General features: G+C 33.6%; 1 protein-coding gene across 4 annotated transcripts in view; it reads left to right on the top strand.

Annotated features, from left to right (window-relative positions):
• Positions 1-10,430: 10,430 nt before the first annotated feature.
• Positions 10,431-19,167, top strand: part of LOC123598070 (serine/threonine-protein kinase TNNI3K) — a 289,720-nt gene continuing 280,983 nt past the window's right edge. For all 4 annotated transcript variants that reach the window (XM_045477849.1, XM_045477850.1, XM_045477851.1 and 1 more), the window contains exons 1-2: positions 10,431-10,563; positions 11,151-11,259. In XM_045477849.1, the coding sequence (XP_045333805.1) occupies positions 10,524-10,563; positions 11,151-11,259 (149 nt within the window). In that variant the 5' untranslated portion in view covers positions 10,431-10,523. The remainder of the gene's footprint in view (positions 10,564-11,150; positions 11,260-19,167) is intronic.

A 19,167-nucleotide genomic window follows, 5' to 3' on the forward strand; every position in this document is an offset into this window, starting at 1 on the left:
TATACGAACACTAAGGGCCACTGGTCCACATGAGTCTGGAATGGTTTCATAAAACTTTACTAGAAGGCCTTTTTCAAATTAAAATAAAGACAAACAAACAAAATCTTCAAAGTGGGTGAAAATATGCTGTCCATTTAATTATGATATCTAGGAAAATTTAATGGATTAAAAGAGCATTTGGAAAATATGTTCAAATACTCTCATTAGCTAGGACTAACATATTTCATAGTCCCTTCCTGCATACCCAAAAAGAGTTTTCTTTCTATGCTCTTTTTTTAATGAGAAGGAGGTAGGTTTCCTGCATTGAACACTACATTTCAAATCTAATTTCAGTAGACTCACATGCAAAACTTTTATGATCCTCTTTGTAAAATGATGCTTCTGATTAAACCACTCACTTTCCTCAATGTGTTTCTTGCCATAATATACCATGCATTTATATATAATTTACATATTCCTCTCACTGATAGAACACTGGCTTATGCTACTCCCTAAGTGCTTCCTTCCTCTGATAATTATGGTTTTCTTCGTTTTTCCAAGCAATGTTTGTCTTTTTTTTTTCCTTTTGAAAGTCTTGTTTTCTTTCCTGCTCCTATTTCCCACTGTTGCTCCCACTTTATGTAATTTTTTTGTCATTTGGTATTTATGACTTTGCCTAATTTAATCTCATCAGTTATTAGTCTCAAAAAAAAATCCAAGTTGAAGTTTAAATTACTTTGATCTCATCAGTTTTGTTTAATTTGTTTTACTGTGCAGAGCAATAATAGGGATTTTAATGAACACTGCCTTAATAATTTCTCTGAATCCTCTGAAGTTATATAATGATTTAAATTGTGTCCAAGCTCTCAATTTATCATATGCTCAAGATTAAATAGTCATTTCTGTTAAGGTTTTAAAAACTCCTCAAGCAGCAAAACTTATTTCAAGTCATGCTGTGCCCCCAAAAACTTCTGTAGCCAGCCCAATAACCCTTTCCTCTTCTTAACATATATAGTGTGTGGTTTTTGTGCCATCCATTTGACACCATCAAAAGTTACTTTCTAGAGTAAGTTATACTTTCAAATATAAAATTAGGTTTTAAACTCTTCACAGGCAGGAGCCCTGCTGTACACTTATGAAAAAGCTGTGTCCAAAATGTTTGGAGATTTGTTTTTTCCTAACTCAAGGGACTAACTCTGGCAGATTCTGATTTAGTTGATTATGAATGCATCCTGGTAATTGTAGTGTTTAAAGTCTCCCTGAAAGTCTGATTTGTAAACTATTGTGGGAGCATCAAATACCTTGTATAAATGACAAATGCTAGTAATTCCAAGTAATTCAAAAACTTCTTAAGGTAGAGGTAAATACTTAAAAGGAAGATGAGAATAAAGAGATTAAAAATTGTTTGGATGATGTTTGCATGGAATTTCAAAATGCTGCATGTTTCTCTGCAGAATTGGCAATGGCTTCATCTAAATTCACTTTACCTCTTTTTCAGACCTTAGAAGTATTTCCCTTAATGAAAGGATTGATTCTATTCAATTCAATTGGCTCAATCCAATTCAGTTTGGTTCAGTCGAGTTCAATTCAATTCCGTCCAAAACAATTACATTTATATCTCTCAGGCACTGTGCTAGGCTGTTGTGAATGCAAAAATGAATAAGCTACAATTCTTGTTTTTAAGTTGTTTTAGCCTAACAGGAGAGGCAAAGGCATTATTAAATATATCTTCTGTAATAGTGCTGTAATACCAATAGGTATTGCATTCATACGGGCTTAACTTAGAGTACGACTTAAGAGTGGTATCAGTTTGTTTTATTTTCCTGCTGCTTTTGAATATATATATATATATATATATATATATATATATATATATATACACACACACACACACATATGTGTGTGTGTATGCTAGATATAATGTGTATACATATATAGTATACCTATGTATTTAATATATGTACTTTTATGTATAAATACTATTTACATGCACATACCCACGTATGTAATTGTAGATGCTTGTGAAATATAAATATGTTTGGCCATCAGATAGGAACAGATATAACAGCCACCTTTAATAACATTAAAGGATGCAGCCCTGATATGTCATCTTAAGACAATTTTCTAGATTAATGCATGTCCAGACTCAATAGAAGAAATGAGAATTATGGAGTAGTTCAAAGAGAGAAAGTGTGGTCTTTAGAGGATCTGTAAATAACTATTGTGGTTAGTTTACAAATTAACTATTATGTGTAATCAGAACTAGATCTCAACCTGGGAGACTCTGGGCACCAGTTACGAAATGGTGTCACATTGAAAGCCAGCTTAAACAATTAGACTCAGGACTTGGAATTTAAGTCCAGCATATTCTGTCATGACTTAATAATCCAAATTAGACACCCACATTAGAAGTGTCTGCATCATTTGTTTTAGCTCTCAGAAGGCGGTGATTCTAAATGGTTATGTTTGTACTATGGGAAAAGTGGGGAATCCTTGAGCAGGATGGAGATGCTTCTCACAATTTCTACCACTTTGTAATTCCAAACATGCGTCTTTAGTATTGATGACAAGGTTTTAAAGCTGAGCTAAATTCTAATCTAATTCACGTTTTTTTTCTATTAGTATGAACCTCAAATGACCATAATTATGGGTTCAAGAGGCAAAGCAGGGTACTAGATACAATGAAAACAACAAGGAAAAGGTGGTCTAAATAGTTTATGGAATTATAAAGTCTCCTCAGAGGTACTGACACCTCAGCTGAGTTCTTAAGTAACAATATGAGGTATAGACAAAAATAGTATAGGTAATCACTCTCCATATTACCAAACTAGGAAAGTACAATACATATTTATTTTAAATGCAGTGGTAACTTCTAAAAATGGCTTTACTTGAAACAAATTATCTCGAAAATCACAATTATAGTCTACTCTTGATAATTCATTTTTAAGAAGGGGAGTAAAATTTTGGATAAAATATTATGTAACCTGTCCACAAATTCATATATATATATATATATATATATGCACTTAGATTATTAAATTTGAATATTGAGTGGAAAGCATATGCTATTTGGATAGCAATAAAATAAGATACAAATCTATTAGGAAATATGTTTAATATATACAATGGGAAACTTGTATTTATTATCATAGTATGCCTGACATTAGAATGTACTCAAACATTATTTGCTATAATAAGTCCACTTGACTTGTTGGCTTCAGAGACAATAGCCCGTACAACAAGAAATCAGAAGGCTGTGTAGCCATATATACTGAGACTTTCTATTGATTCACCTAACCAAATATATTGATACATTCATGGAGTTGTGAGTAAAAATTGACTTTTTTGTACCCCCAACAGTTTCACTCTAACTTAACCATAGCACTCCTTTTAATTTATATTCAAAGTATTCAAAATTATATGTATATGAAATTTCAGCTGAGAAGGGAGACCACCTAGTTCCACAACAATAGTCTAAAATGGGTAGAATATTTTATACAGTTGAGTCAGTGTCAGTTCTATTGTTAGGATGCTGAGCTGGACTGCATGAACAGAAGGGAGATTTTAAACTTCTGAGTATGTGCCAAAGGCTGATGCAATTTCTGGCACTGATATGATATAGAACTGCAGGAGGATGGCATGAAAGTGTATGGCATGATAATTATTATCACCATTCTTCCACTAAGAGGATACAGGAAGAGATGTAACAAGAAATAATGATAACTATGCTTGAACAGACTACTTACTGAGATTGTTTCTGTTAGAGGGATTAAGCAAATAACTGGTCATATGGATCACTCAGCAGGCTTTCTAACAACTATGTTATATAGATCCACTTTTTTGAACCTTTAAATAATTTGTTAAACCTACATCAAATTGTCTGCACTTTGAGGAATAGCCACAAGTGTCCCAAATAGAACTATTTTTGTTTCCCTCCCTCACTTTTTCTTTATTTGTTTGATTTTTTAGAAGAGATTGGGTGCATTCAGAGTGGTATGGCTGTAGACTATTTGATTTTTTGAAATGTTTATTTACTTTTGAGGGAAGGGGCATAGAGAGAGAGAGGGAGACAGAGAATGCCAAACTCACAAACCAGAGATCATGACCTGAGCCAAAATCTAGAGTCGGATGCTTAACTGACTGAGTCACCCAGGCCCCTGACTACTTGTTTGATTTTTAAATGACATATCTCAGGCATGGAACTGTTATGCCCAAAGACAATAATTACTTATTAACAGAACTATAATTATGACATAGTGTTATTTCCTTATCAGGCCAGCTAACTCAGGAAAGGAAAAGGAAGGATGAAAGGGAAACACAAGTGGCCTGTGTCATGATATTTAGATTATTCTGAAGGTTTTAATACCTCAAAGATGCTTTATTCTGAGTGGAATCTAGGCTTTATTAGATGTAACTTCTCATTACCAATCATGTATATTTCTATCATAGGGCAAATGTTTTACTGCAATTGCCTGTTTACTTGTATATCCCTGGCCCCTATGAGCTCTTTGGAGTGCTTGGTATAGTACATGCTTATTGAATAAATAAATGAATCAATCCATCAATGAAGAGCTGAACTGACAATTAAAAGAAACCCTATCAGGGGCTCCTGGGTGGCGCGGTCGGTTAAGCATCCGACTTCAGCCAGGTCACGATCTCGCGGTCCGTGAGTTCGAGCCCCGCGTCGGGCTCTGGGCTGATGGCTCAGAGCCTGGAGCCTGTTTCGGATTCTGTGTCTCCCTCTCTCTCTGCCCCTCCCCCGTTCATGCTCTGTCTCTCTCTGTCCCAAAAATAAATAAACGTTGAGAAAAAAAAAATTTAAAAGAAACCCTATCAATTTGGAAAAGAAAGTTTTAGCCAATGACAGAGGTGTGACTCATCACAGTTTAATTTAGATTCTTTAATAAACTTTACTTCATGTTTACCCATCAATAAAGGAAAGTATAGGAAAGATTAAGATCTTTGCTTTTGCAGTTATAGTATATAGGAACCAAAAATAGCAATATATTTTTTCTTTCTTTAATATACTCTCACAGTTTGAGATACTGAGAACACCTGTTTAAATTACTGTGAAATTGATTTTTTTTACCTTTACTTTCATTATTATATATTTTCAAGTCCTATTTATTTTTGAGAATTAATCTGAATATTAGCTCAGCAATGTTCAGATTCATGACAGTAATTTATGGCTCCATCCAAAATACATTTATATATTCTAGTGGAAAAGAAAGGAAACTTGTTTGATAAGTAAGAGTCTTACAAATTATGCTTCTTTAAGAAGAAATATATTGTTTAAAAGGAAATTAATCAAATAATTTTTAATTGAATAGTTTATTCATCTTAGATAATACACAATTTTTCTTTTAGAAAATTTCATTTTAGTAGGAGGAATTTAATGTTTATTAAACAAGGAAAAAGCCTAAATGCATACCAGTTAGTAATTCTGGGTTATTATGTTTAAAGCAATGATTCTCTTAATTCCTTGTCAAATGGATGCAACACATCAAACCTCTAAACTTCCCTAAAACTTGGGAACATATTAATAAGAATTCATATACAGTGAAAGAACAATTTAGGTTTTAAGTGTAAATGAACTCAGACTCCTAAATTTGATAAGAATTGTTCCAAGTGCATCAGTTTGATTTCATAGGATACATGTTCTTTATGATTTCTCTGTAGGAATCATAAGGCCAGAAGTGTCAAGGTCAATTTTTGTATTTTTCAACTTGAAAGCATCCTTTTAAATATTTATGAAGAGACTTGTATGAAATATAAATAGCAGAGGCACAAATGTAGATTGGGATAAATAAATAATATGAACCTAAAATAAAGGAATTCAGAAAGAATGTAAGTAGGTTTATTGAAAGAGTATTGGAACATATCTGTGTATATGCTGAAGTGGTCTGATAAACCAGTTGAAAAGATGGAGACATTAACATTAGATTCAGGCAATTCAGCATAACATGAAGGTTGGTCAAAATAGGAATAGTTGAAGAACTAAAGTATTTACTAAATCTACCCTGACATTTTGAATGAAAAAAAAATGTGAAAGAAAAAGAAAATACTATTAGCTATGTATGCTAAAACCTTGGATCATGAGTAACTTGTTCTACAAGTGTTCCACAAGGCAAGCAAACATTTCTAAGAAATTTTAATTTGGTAAACAAGCAACATCTTGCAATACAAGTAGCACATGATGCCAAATGTCAAATGATCACAATGCAACCAATGGACTCTCTCTCTCTCTCTCTCTCTCTCTCTCTCTCTCTCTCTCTGAGGGATTGTAGGTGATCATCTCCCATCCTTTAATGCTCGGTCTCAGGCTGAGGTGTTTGGCATAAATCAGTGATTTTTCAGAACATTGGAAGGTGCCTACAACTGGCACTAGTGTATTTTTTTGTCACTTCAAAGCACCTATGGACAATCTTTTGCTTCTCCATACAAGAGTAAGTTTAGGAATGCTTTGCTTCTTTCTAGGTTGGGCTGCCTGCAATACAGACCCTTTTGCTGCTGCCTTAATTGCCAATTATATTAAATACTGCATATGACAAGAGTTTATTAATACGGTGCTATAGTCAACATCCCTGCAAGCATATACAATGGCCCCCATGCAGAAAAAGATTCCATTGAGCCAATAGACAGCAGTGATTCCATTAGTGATAGTGAAAGTCATCCTACACAATAACCCTCCTCCCTCTTGTCTCCCTCACACCAGCCAGGAAGGTTTTTGAAAACAAGTGTTTATTTTTCTTTATATTTTGTATTATTTTATAGTATTGTAATCATTTTTATATGAATATTTTTGGGTTATGGAACAAATAATCTGAGTTTACATTATTTCTTGTGGGGAAATATGCTTTGATATACAAGTGCTTTGGATTATAAGCATGTTTCTGAAACGAATTATGCTCACAAACTAAGGTTTTACTGTATTCCTTAGAGAAGGCTTTTCCTTATAAGTTATAAATATTCCTTGAAAAACTCAAATAGCCTTGTTAGAGAATTATTATTTTTGGTCTTATTTTATATTTTTCTTTAATTTTTAAAAATTAATAGACTTTTCTGTTAAAACACATTAACATTTACAGAAAAATTGAGCAGAAAATACAGAGAGTTCTCATATACTCTTTATTTCCTTCCTCACCCCCACCCCCCCATAGTAGTTTGCCTTTTTATTGGCATCTTAAATTATCGTGGTACTTTTTTTTTACCATTGATGAACCAATATTGATATGTTATTATTAACTAAAGCCCATCGTTTACATTTGTATTTTACAGTTCTATTGGTTTTTCCAAATGCCAGGTATTCACTATTGCAGTATCATACGGAGTAATCTCACAACCCTAAAGAATCCTTGTGCTCCACACATTCATTCCTCCCACTCTCCCTGCTCCCCCTACAACCCTGATCTTTTTGCTGTCTCTTTAGTTTTGCCTTTTCCAAACTGTCATATAGTTGGAATTAAATAGTTTGTAGCCTTATCTAACTGGCTTCTTTCATTTAGCAATATTCATTTAAAATTCTTCCATGACTTTTCTTAGCTTTGTAGCTCATTTTATTACTGAATAAGTTTCCATTGCATGGATGTATATATAATTTGTTTGTTTATTCATTTACCTTTGAAAAGGCATCTTGGTTGCTTCCATTTTTGTGATTCATTTTACAATAGAGACTGTACATGCACATCCAAATCATCTATTGTCCTGGTGATTAGCATAGTATGGACCTCTTTGAGAATCTGAACAATCTTCTTTTTCTCTTTACTCCAGTGTTTTCTCTTCTCTTACAGTGAATTCAGAAATGCAAAACCTTTCAGGTAAGTTCACTTTAAGCAACCTTAAAATGGTGCTACTCAAAGTAGCATCTTCCTGAGTGATTAGAATCACTAGGCATTTATGTTGAAATTCAGATTCCTTGGGGCTAGTACCGATCTACTGAATCAGAATTTCTGGGAATGGAACCCAGAAAGTTCCTCAGGTGGCATCTATGCTCACTGAAGTTTGAGAAGGTTACCATTTTTGTACTTAGGTTGTGTTTTTGATAATATATGAGATAATATGCTTTCTGAATTTTGGGAGTCTCAGAGCTGAGAAGAGCAGGATTCAGTCTAGAGCATGTGGTCAACTCAAGGTAGAAAGAAGTAATTTTTACAGAAATGTACTCAGTAGTGGGAAAAGTATTTCCTGCTTCCATGTGGATCCCCTCCAACATTCTTTAGGAAAGAAAAATAGGATATATTATTCTGGGTCATTTACTTACCCAGCCTTTTCTTCACCTTCATGAAGGCATTCAGGAGGGTTATTCCACTGCCCTCAACCTGTGACCTAAATCACATTCATAAAAGTGGTTTGTAGATATTGTTCCTTTGAAAGTAGGAAATTGTTATGGTTCAATAACATTAATATTTTAGGTATCAAGATGATCATTTTTCCTGAATTTTTATGTTGCTATCCTACCCTTTTTTTTTGGGGGGGGGGGGTAGGATAAATAAAATTTATTGCCTCAGAGTATAGAAAAATTCAGTTGAGTTGCTGATTGGATTTTCAAACTGATAGCACAAATTGTAGCTTTTGAAAGCCAAATCTTTTATTTTTAAGAGCCAGCCTTTCTGAAAGAATAACAATATTGTTGAAAATCAAAAGGAAAAATCCTAAAAATTAATGCATCAAATTTATATCCTAAACAAGAAATTGGAAAAATAATGCAAAATGATATAAGAACTAGTTTTTCCTTCACCGGTACAGGCAGTAAACAGACACACACACACACACACACACACACACACACACACACACACACACACTGGTGTAAGGTTTGAGGGAGAAATAAGAAAGAAGATAAGGAAAAATAGATTTAGATGTCTTTTAGAAGGTCTGCAGCCCTGCTTCCCATCCCTGTCCCTCTGGATTCAAGGTATGGAAACCATGGATTGTTTAGCGAAATTTGAGAGAAGGGAGAGCTTGTACATTATTTCCCAAGGTGTAGCCTTGGAAGATTGCAAGTCTCTTAAAGAAGACTAACCAGTATGGTCTCTGGGACTATACTGAATGCTTGGTCTTCAATACCAAGCATTGAGGACATCAGTGCCTGGGTCAATGAGCCTTAATGTAGTATGTCTGGGGAAAGCAAAGAATTTCTGACCTAAGGAGATGAGGGTCTCACAAGGAAAATGCAGAATGCATGGACCAAGTAACCAGAGGCCCCTACACAATAGCAGACAACAAAAGCCATGGCAGATGAAAGATAAGGAGAGTTTTATCTAGGGGAGGACAAAGATGTCCATGAAGTCAGATATCTACTTCTTTAGCTATATATTATGATCAGTATGGAAGCCCTCCCTCTGGAGCTTAGATTACCTTTGCTGAGAAAAGGTGTGAGGAATCCTAAACTTGTCTAAGCATTGACTTCAAAAAGGGAAAATTCTTTGAATATTCAACTATGGTAAATGTGAAATTCATATAGATTGAAATCTATATCTTCTAGGTATAATTACATTACCCAAAAGAAATACATAGTTAAAAATCAGATAACTTTTCTTTCTGTGTTTTCCATTTATTCTACATCATACCCTGAGTTCATTTATATCAATAGATATATGCATACACAAAAAGAATATCCCCTATGAAATAAATGGAAGGTGAATAAAAGAGGAATTATGGGAGATTTAACATTAATATATACCTTGAATTTCAGAAATATATAGACCCAGAATTGATTCCAGACTCTTCCACCTACTAGCAAATATGGATTTTCTCATCCATAATATGGGAATAATATATACTTTGCAGGATTCTATGAGGTATAAATGACAAATGTGTATAAAGTACTCAGACTAGTATCCATCCCACAGAAAACATTTAATCTAATTATTCATAATCTTGTTATTTTATGAATTGCTGCTGGTGGAACTCAGTGTCTTAGATTCTTCTCCATGATTCTTATGATTAACATAATCAGCACATGCTAAAAATTAATCATGGTCTATGTTGAGAATTTCTTCTTACAATTTTGTACTTCTAATATAGGCTAAACTTACATTTATTTCTATTAGTAGCGTGACATAAGATGTGGGTTTCCATATTTATATGAGGAGACAAATTCTATCACCAGTTACTCTTTTCCAATTGGCATTACTTTGACTCAGAGGTAAATGACTAGAAAGAAGCTCTAGATAGTTTTAATAGCTCTTTGTGAACCTCAGATGTAACTGAACCGCTTTCTAAATTTACCTACTAAAGAAATGACCCATGAAAGTATTCATGGGTAGATAATCAATTGATAAGGTAAATAATCCCATTGAAACATTTACTATTTATTTTTGATACAGCTGTTTTAAGCAGACTGATTAGTTCCCTTTATGAGTTCACCCTTGAAAGCACAAACTATTTTGTTCTTTGTCATTGTTGCATGACATTCCATTTGGCAGTCAGCTTATTTTTAGCCAGACTATCAAAGTATTTTTCAACTGGACTGTCACTGCACTTGAACTTGGAATCTTGTAACCTGAGGAACTGCACTGGAGACAAGAAGACACCTCTAACAAATGGGAAATTATAAATCTAGACCAACCCAAACTTGCACTGGTAATTATTCTTATACCCTAAGTGTAACATGGTTCTGTAGTTATAGATAATTAACATTTCATTAGAGTATCTGTTATTTTTTACATGGAGGATATGATAATGTATTATATGAAACCGTTAAGATATCTGAACTCAAATTATTTTTCTCTGAAAGATTTTTAGAGAAAACAGAAAATTTCTTACAAAAGTGTATTAGTTGCTAGGTATAATGTTCTTAGGAATACTGCTGAATATAGGGATTTTAGAATTATATCTTAAATATCTATAATTTGAAACCTAAAAACTTTTGTCTAGAAACTAAAGATTGCTGTAATTAAAATGCAATAAAATCAAATGAAATAAGTCAAATATATTCTTCTATGTAAATATATTATCCAATATCAAATGGGTTCTTAATTACTACAATTCAATATAATTGCATTTTAAATATAAACATCTGCATTTTAAGCTCACAGTCAGTAATTTAAATTAAGTATTGTAGAATTTAGAATTAAAAACTGGAGTTTTAATTACTTGTATGTTATGATCTGTGTCTACATTTTGCAAAGCGCAGCTATGAATCAGTCTCATTTGTTTTTCTTTACTAGATGAATGGAAGAAGAAAGTCAGTGAATCTTATGTTATTATAATAGAAAGATTAGAAGATGACCTTCAAGTCGAAGAAAAAGAACTTGCAGAACTAAGGCACATATTTAGGTAAAGCTCTCAGAGTTATTATTTCTATGTATAAGTACGTTTGTTACTTATCTTGTTTTTAGATACATATATATTTAAAAACACAACCCGTATAATCTCAGATGTCACTAATCATGGTAAGCCTAAAAATGTAAGGTTACCCCTTTCTTGGCCATTCATATAGCCCCTAACATGCAAATATCTTATCTCCTTAAAATATGACTTGCATGCTCCTATCACTAAAGTTTGAAAAGAGAGGAAAATAAGGGCTGACTTTTGAATACAAGCTATTGCTGATATCTTCCCTGGAGTTAGATTTCTTGTAAACCATGCCATCAACGAACAGGAGGACTTCTCTTCTATTCTCAAATGGTGGTAGAATATTGGCCATGTTGTTCTTTTTGAGCTACTAGGGTAAGTCCAATTTTTAACAAACCTTCTGGTCTCTTGACATTTAAGGGCTGTCCCCTAATGGAACTGAGTATCATTCTGCCCCTGAACAATCATATAACAACATGTAATACTGGCTTCAAACTTTCAGTGAGTTTTGCTCATGATAACAAGAGAAAAATAATCTGGCATAGTGTCACAACCTTGGAAGACACAAAATGTTCAGAAAAGAGGGGCAGGACCCTTATATACAAAAGCAACCTACTGGAGAAATTGAATCTGACATTGAGAAACTAGATGCATTTTTGAGGGTCAGTTTAAGTTAGCTGCTTGACTGAGGAAAAGTTCCATGTAAGCCAGTTAAACATGTTGATTTATACCTGTGTTATTAATCTAATGTACTCATGACAAAGGACCTCCTCTATTTTACTTGGAAAACAAGTGTAAACCAGTGACCAAATGACATATTCCAAAAGAATTTTCAGATATAGTAAATATATAAAGTTAACACGACTGGCAATTAAAGTTATCCACATATGATATAGTTGTCAGTGGGTTAATAAGGCTTTTTCAAGTGATCAGTTTACTGGAAAAGAGATACAAATGTAGAACTTAATCATAAGTCCTCTAGCTCTTAGTGACTCAGATAAATATGCTGAATGAAATGTGGTTAAACTGAAGAGACTTCCCTCAACTTTATGAACTCAAAATCTCATTTATTAATTTATTGTTTAATTTAAGAATTACTGTGCAAATATGTCAAGACTAATTTAACTAGACATATCCTTTTAAGGATTAAGCTTAACAATGGACTTGAGATGTAGGTTTTATTCTGTGTTTTCCATTTATTCTACATCATACCCTGAGTTCATCAGTACATCATACTCCATCAGCAACGGGCAGTTGTTTTTCCAGCTCCTGCTATAGCTGACTTTTCCTACATTTCCACTATATGCAATAAATGTGACCTCCTTTTTACTAATCAGTATTGGGGATGAGAGGCTGGAAACAGTGTCAGGGAGAATATAGTTCAGTATTTATTGTGCCAAATACATTCAAGTTGTTATTCCAGACACATGAAATATAAGACATTATGTAATTCTCACCATGACTCTGTGTGATAAATATTAATTCTGATGGATAATAAACTAAGGACTAGAGACATTGTATCTTATTAAGATCATATGGTCAGTAAGTGCTGTAACTCTGATTTGTAGCAAGGTCAGCCTGAGTCCATAGAGAGAGTTCTTCCTACTTACTATACCCTTCTTCTTGCTCCAGGAGTTCATAATCTGGTTTAGGGGAAAGACATATATAAAGAACTCACAGAAGACATTCTATGACAAGTGCTAAATGGGAAGAAAAATAAAATGGTTTCAAATACAAAAATTAAAAAAAAGAAGATTTGGGAGCTCTTGATTTATCCATTTTAAAAAGCATTCCAGGTAAACGGCATAGTTAAGTAAAGATATATAGGCAAGAATGGATGAGTACCATGGAAGGTCGAGAGGAGTCAAGAAAAACTAATGTCTTGACCATTTTATCTAAGTTGAGTAAGAAGGTTAGGTCAGTCAGTATAAGGGTTTTACAGTGATATAGTTTTAAATGCAGTTTCTTCTTTTTACAAACTATGTATCCTTGGATATATTATTTGGTGTCTTTGTGCCTCATCTGCATCTGTAAAATGAGGTTAATAATAACAGCCTCATGGATATTTGCAAAATGATGTTAATTAAAAGCTGAGTAGAGAGCCTAACACACAGTAGGCATGAAATAATTGGAGGTTTCTATTTTCATCATTGATTGGGTAAATAAGGACAGTTTGAAAGACTGAAGACTTTATTATCCAGTAGAAGTAACAGTTTATTAAAAGTTAGGAAGTAAGAAAGTTAGGATTAAATGTTTTTATGTAAACAGGATGTTTTTAAAAATTAAAATGTAAAATGTTAGGACAATTCAAGATGATGCCAAAATCTGAACTATAACTTTTAAAGATTGTGATCAAGAGAGATTTGGCTAGGGTACTAGAAGGCTCATCAAAATGGATGTCAAATTCCCTAAGAATAATGGTAGGGCATTTTGTGGAGAGGCAGACTGGTGGTAGCCTGGTGCTAAAGCTGTTAAGGAAGTGACAGAAATGTTGCATTAGCCAGAAATGATAATAATGAAGCTGAGGAGAAGATTACTCACAGCCTAGAATCATGTTTCTCCAAGGGCTAAGAACCTCATACAGTAGAGTAACCAGCAGTGCTTGCTAAAATTTTAGATTCCATGATTCCACCCCATATCAAATGAATCAGAATCTCTGGGGCTGACTTCCAGAAACCTGAATTTTTAACAAGCTCCCCAGGTAATACTTTTGCATGCTAAAAATTATACTTCTGCTGAAGTTTAAAAACTACGTTAGAAAGATACTCAAGTTGCACTGAGAACTCTGCCTAAGGTGTTATTGGTGAAGGGATGAAGAACATGAGAAAAAAGAAAGCAGGCAACTAGTATGGTCTACAGAGATTCAAGGGAGCAAACAAACAAACATAAACAGAGTACTCTGTCTGATTCCATCAAGATTGTTAGCATCATTGGGAAAGAAAGGCAGTCATGCCTAGGGCAAAGTTCTGAGGATTTTCTTTTCTCTAGAATAAAATGATGGATGACAAGGAAGGAAGAGAATGGAGTGCTGAGAATGTAAATTGTCTTACTCATTGACTCACCTGCCAAAATTTTATGGCATTTGGGAAGATTAAACATAATATTGTATGAGATCACATTTGAGTATCTAGGACATTTTGGGTGTTTCTTTCTCATCTTTTTCCATGCCTTGTATGATGTAATTAGTATTTCTGTGGTGAACAACTGTGTTATGCCTTATGACACCAGGCTTTCTCTAAACATGTCGATAAGATGAAATGGTAAGATGCCCAAAAAGAAGCACTTAACACCAGAATCACAGGTTGAGGATCACTGATATAAACACAGATTTGGGAGTTTTTTGGAGATTTTTTGTTGTTTTTGTTTGCTAACAAGTTTCTTTATGGAATTCATGGTAGATACTAATTGCATTCATTCAAAGAGATTTTCCACACCATAGTACAACCAAGGCTTCTGTTAGCTCACATACACAATCTCCTGGTATAGCTTTCACCCACAATATAATATAGAGCAATATGGTACTAAACTTTAAAAATATAAAGATAACCATTATATTCTTATGCCAATTCATAGCAGCTTTGGAATGAAAGCTTGATAGGGTAATGAAAGAGAATGGAAATGAAATAATCTCTCTTCTTCCACAATAAAATTGCATTCACTCATAACTTTGGACATTTGTTGGGATAATAGATGGAAGATAGGAAGAAAAGGGAAGGCAGAAGAAGGAAAGACAGAAGTGGCCCATTGATTACCATTATCGGATTATTTCCTCTTCTATGCCATCTCTAATCTTTATGTTTATCAATATAATGGCACTTATTACAAGGTGTTGTCTATCCATTTACAGGACTGTCTAACCACTAGTATATATGTTTACTAAAGGCAACTTCTTTGTCTTATTTGGCTTTATTTACATTTGTATTTATTTGTAATACCTATTTGCATGGCACTTGAAAGAAAAACAAACTAACAACTTAGTGCCTAGCACATGCTAGGCATGCTACCAGTTATTTTAATATGCATTGGCTCATATAATCCTAAATGTATATATGTAAAGTGCTTTGGCACAGTGATCAGCACATGGCAAACACTCAAAAATGGTAGTTAAAAACTAATCATTGTGTTTATGTTAACAACATCTGAGGTAGTCATTCAATGCACTTGCCATTTTATACCTAAGGAAAATAAGCTCATCAAATTAAACCGGTTTGAACTAGGATAAACAACGTGTATAATTGTACTGGGATTGTACCCACTTCTATTTAATTTCAAAATGTGTAATCTTCATGACCTTTGTTCTCAGCTTGGGAGGTGGAGTAAGTATGGATCAGAATTATCTTTTAAATACTTTTATTTTCCCTACACCACTCCACAGTTTTGCTATATCCTGTGTATTAGAACTATCCCTGGGTGTGGGAGTAGAAAACTATACTTTAGCCCCCGACTCCTACCCCTGGTGATACACATATCCCACCCACAACGTTTGAAAATGTTTTACATAAGTAATGGCCCTCCCCATGTAACTTTTAAAACCCTCCCGATTACATTACTTTGTTTCAATAAGTTTTAAAGTCATTAAAAATTTTAGAGCTGTGCTCTACTAATTTAATTGTCAAGGCTACTTTTTTATCTGCTTAATCTGCAGTATGAAATTTGACCTCAGTAGGAGTTCCAGAGAAGTTATATTGTTCCAATGCCACGATATTTCAAAATAATCAAAATAACCCTATTTTTTTCTCATTTTAAATCTTATTTTGACATTGAGTAGACATACCTTGGTTAATAATGATAATATCTCATTTTGAAATTGATTGGGTTTCATAAATGAACAAAAATATCAAAAGAATGCTTTGTTCCATGAGCAAGCAGTTATAATACTTGCATGATAAAAATGTATTAGGGTGGGGGGAAGGGAGAAAAAAATATGTATGCCATTCCTGCTCATTTTCTCCCTGAAAAGTTCCTCTGGACCCAGCTGCACCATACCTATCCTCCAAATGAAACATCTTCCAAAAATCAACTTTTTCAAAATTATAACCAATTATGAAATTTAGCTATTGTAAAGTGAATAGCTCCAGGCACATGGCAGACTGACTTAATCTAAAATGAGTGAAATTCTCCAATAAAGTAGAAAATGGACTACTGAGGGAGGACATGTTATCTTATAAAATTAAAATAGAGTGAAAGTATTATTTGACATGTTGGTGCATTGTGCTAGTTAGCAACAAAACAAAAACAAACCACAACAACAGAAAGACAATTCACATTGCCCCAAGACTGCCTACCTCTGTACCTCTTTTCTTGCTTGTCTAGGTAAAACTAGTTATGAATAATTGTAAAGTAATATCTTGCTAAAACATTATGAAGCAGCTGATCTCAATCTCTCTCTTTCAGTCTCTTTCTCTCCCTCCAGCTTGTTACCTCACTAGCTTTATCTTTCCTCCTTTTATCCACCCTCTAGTCTTCCCTTCCATCCTATACTGCCCCCATCTTCCTTTTTTCTTTTCTAGTCTCCCTTCTCAAATGCAAAGCAAAGCAATAAAGTTGTTAAAATACCAATATAATAATCAATATCAGTGCATTATTAAAAATAATTATTATACCAGCTAATGTTTGTAAGTCTTACAAAAATCTAAGCCTCATAATAAATCATTATTGTCTCAATTTTATCATCCTTCACTATTCTTGCTCTATCTGCCACCATATTTCAATAATTATTTATTGTATGATGAATTAATAAATATACTTCATGTAATTAGTTTGCTGATTGGACCTGGGTGATATTGGACAAATACATTCTGGATATTTTGGGGGATGTATCTTGGGAACAGATCTTATTGATGATTTTTCTGTTTCTGTTGTTTGATGGGGACCGGATCAGAAGAAGCCACAAAGAACTACATTAGGAAGTTATAGCCAGTCCTTTGAAACCTAAATTACCAAATTGGGAAACTAGATGATCTATAACAAATCCATTTCTCCTTTCTACCTTCTTGGTCTTTTCCTAAATTTGAGCAAATGAATTAATTTAAAAAAATGTAATCTACCTATGAGAATATTTTGGACAGTAGTATGTTATTTAGGGCCAGCTTTTCAAATGTTACATTTTAATTGGTTTCCAGTTGTGGTCATGTCAAATATTTTCTTGAAAGGATGAGGTCATGAGAAAGGAGTTTAATTGGATCACAAAAGTGCATACTTTTCTGGATGCAAGGTAAAGGCTAAGAAAAGAGTTCATTATGCTACAAGAAAGAAAGTAACCTTTGGGTACAGAACTACCATTTTTAATGATTAAGGACAGAATTTACTGTTAGAAATATATTCATAATAGTGAGTTCATTTTAATTAGGAACTTCATCCATACCCCAGCAAGCAGTATGAACTCATTAGGATATGTTAAGTTACAGTCTGGCATGGCAGGTGATGAAAAATATAAAGGAAAATTAAAAAATAAATTGAGCTTAGGGTATTAGAATACATAAGTGATGTTCAAATGACAGTGAATTTGACATACACAGTTCCTTTAGAAGAGGCAAAAGAAGAGAATATGAGGTATCTCTCCTAGGAATGATTGCATTAAAACCTTGAATATTTTAATTACATGTTTCAAAACAGAAACATTTGACTAAAAGTTAATGGGAAGTGAGAATTAGGATTCAAATATAGCCCCAAAGTAACTCTCATTAAAAAAATTACATTCCAGTTATTAAAGTTAAGATAAAAATTGTACTATTAAAATTGCACTTGACTGCCAAATATTGTGGGAGCCTATTCTCAGTTAATTCATTTTTGTTGGTATTAATAGAAGTTGCATGAGTTCAAGGAGGATATAATTGAAGAAAGAACAAAAACAACAGGAAACAGTTCAGTTTTGAGCAAGGAGCTATTTAGGACTGTACATTGAGTCACTTATGAATGGTGAAGTCTACTTTAAAATTCAGTGAGCTGAGAATTGATTGTTGAACAGAAAGTAACTAATATAATTCATGCTTTCAATGTGACTTATGTAAACAATAGATATTCATTCAGGGTTATTCATATTTTAAATAAAGCAGTAAACTGTGGCATCTTATATTTTGTTTATTCAGTGTTTACTTTCTTTGCAAAGCTGGTCTGGGCATTAGAGATCAGAATTAATGCAAAGATCAGTTGCAGGATTCTATGTAGCATACATTTCCCCAGGACTGAGGCACCTAAAGGATCCAGAGATTAGTGAGTAGTTTATATCCAGTAGACTGTTGAGAACATAGTAAAGTGAGCATTAAGAACAGAGGTGGAGCATACAGTTGGCGTTGTGCCATACTGACTGAATGCATCATCAAAGTTAGATCATGCAATAAGAAAGCAATCTATCTTCTTAATAAAACATTTCAGTGCAATCTTTTTTCCCCTTTGGATTTTTAATATCTCCCTTTTCACTTCATTCTTCTTTTAATATCTCCAGTGTTGATAATAGCCTTCCCATTGACATGATGCCCTAGGACTTATGTTATAAAATTGTGATTCTAGTAGTTGCTGTGAATCACTGACAGGTGCTAGGTGTCACAACAGTGAGCTTGGTAGCCATTTTTAAAAGCATGTGAAGACAGGGTCAGACATTGTCTAGGAGCCTAAATGAGAGTCAGCATGAGCATAAAATTGTCAAAATCAGGAAATTTTACAGGTTGTCAAATGTGAGAGATTGAAGAAGGTCAAACTTGGTTTGAAAATTATGCTAAAATCTCCCAAGGCATAGACTATGCAGGGGGAGTTGTACATTCAGTGATCTTGATAATACTAGTAATAATAATAAAATAACGATTTATTGATAACATATGTGCTAGATACTATAGTAAGCCCTATCCTCATATATTCTTCATAACAATACAATGTCTATGTATTATTTTAATT

Source organism: Leopardus geoffroyi, chromosome C1 (genome assembly GCF_018350155.1).
Source record: "Leopardus geoffroyi isolate Oge1 chromosome C1, O.geoffroyi_Oge1_pat1.0, whole genome shotgun sequence".
In the NCBI taxonomy this organism is placed as follows: domain Eukaryota; kingdom Metazoa; phylum Chordata; class Mammalia; order Carnivora; family Felidae; genus Leopardus; species Leopardus geoffroyi.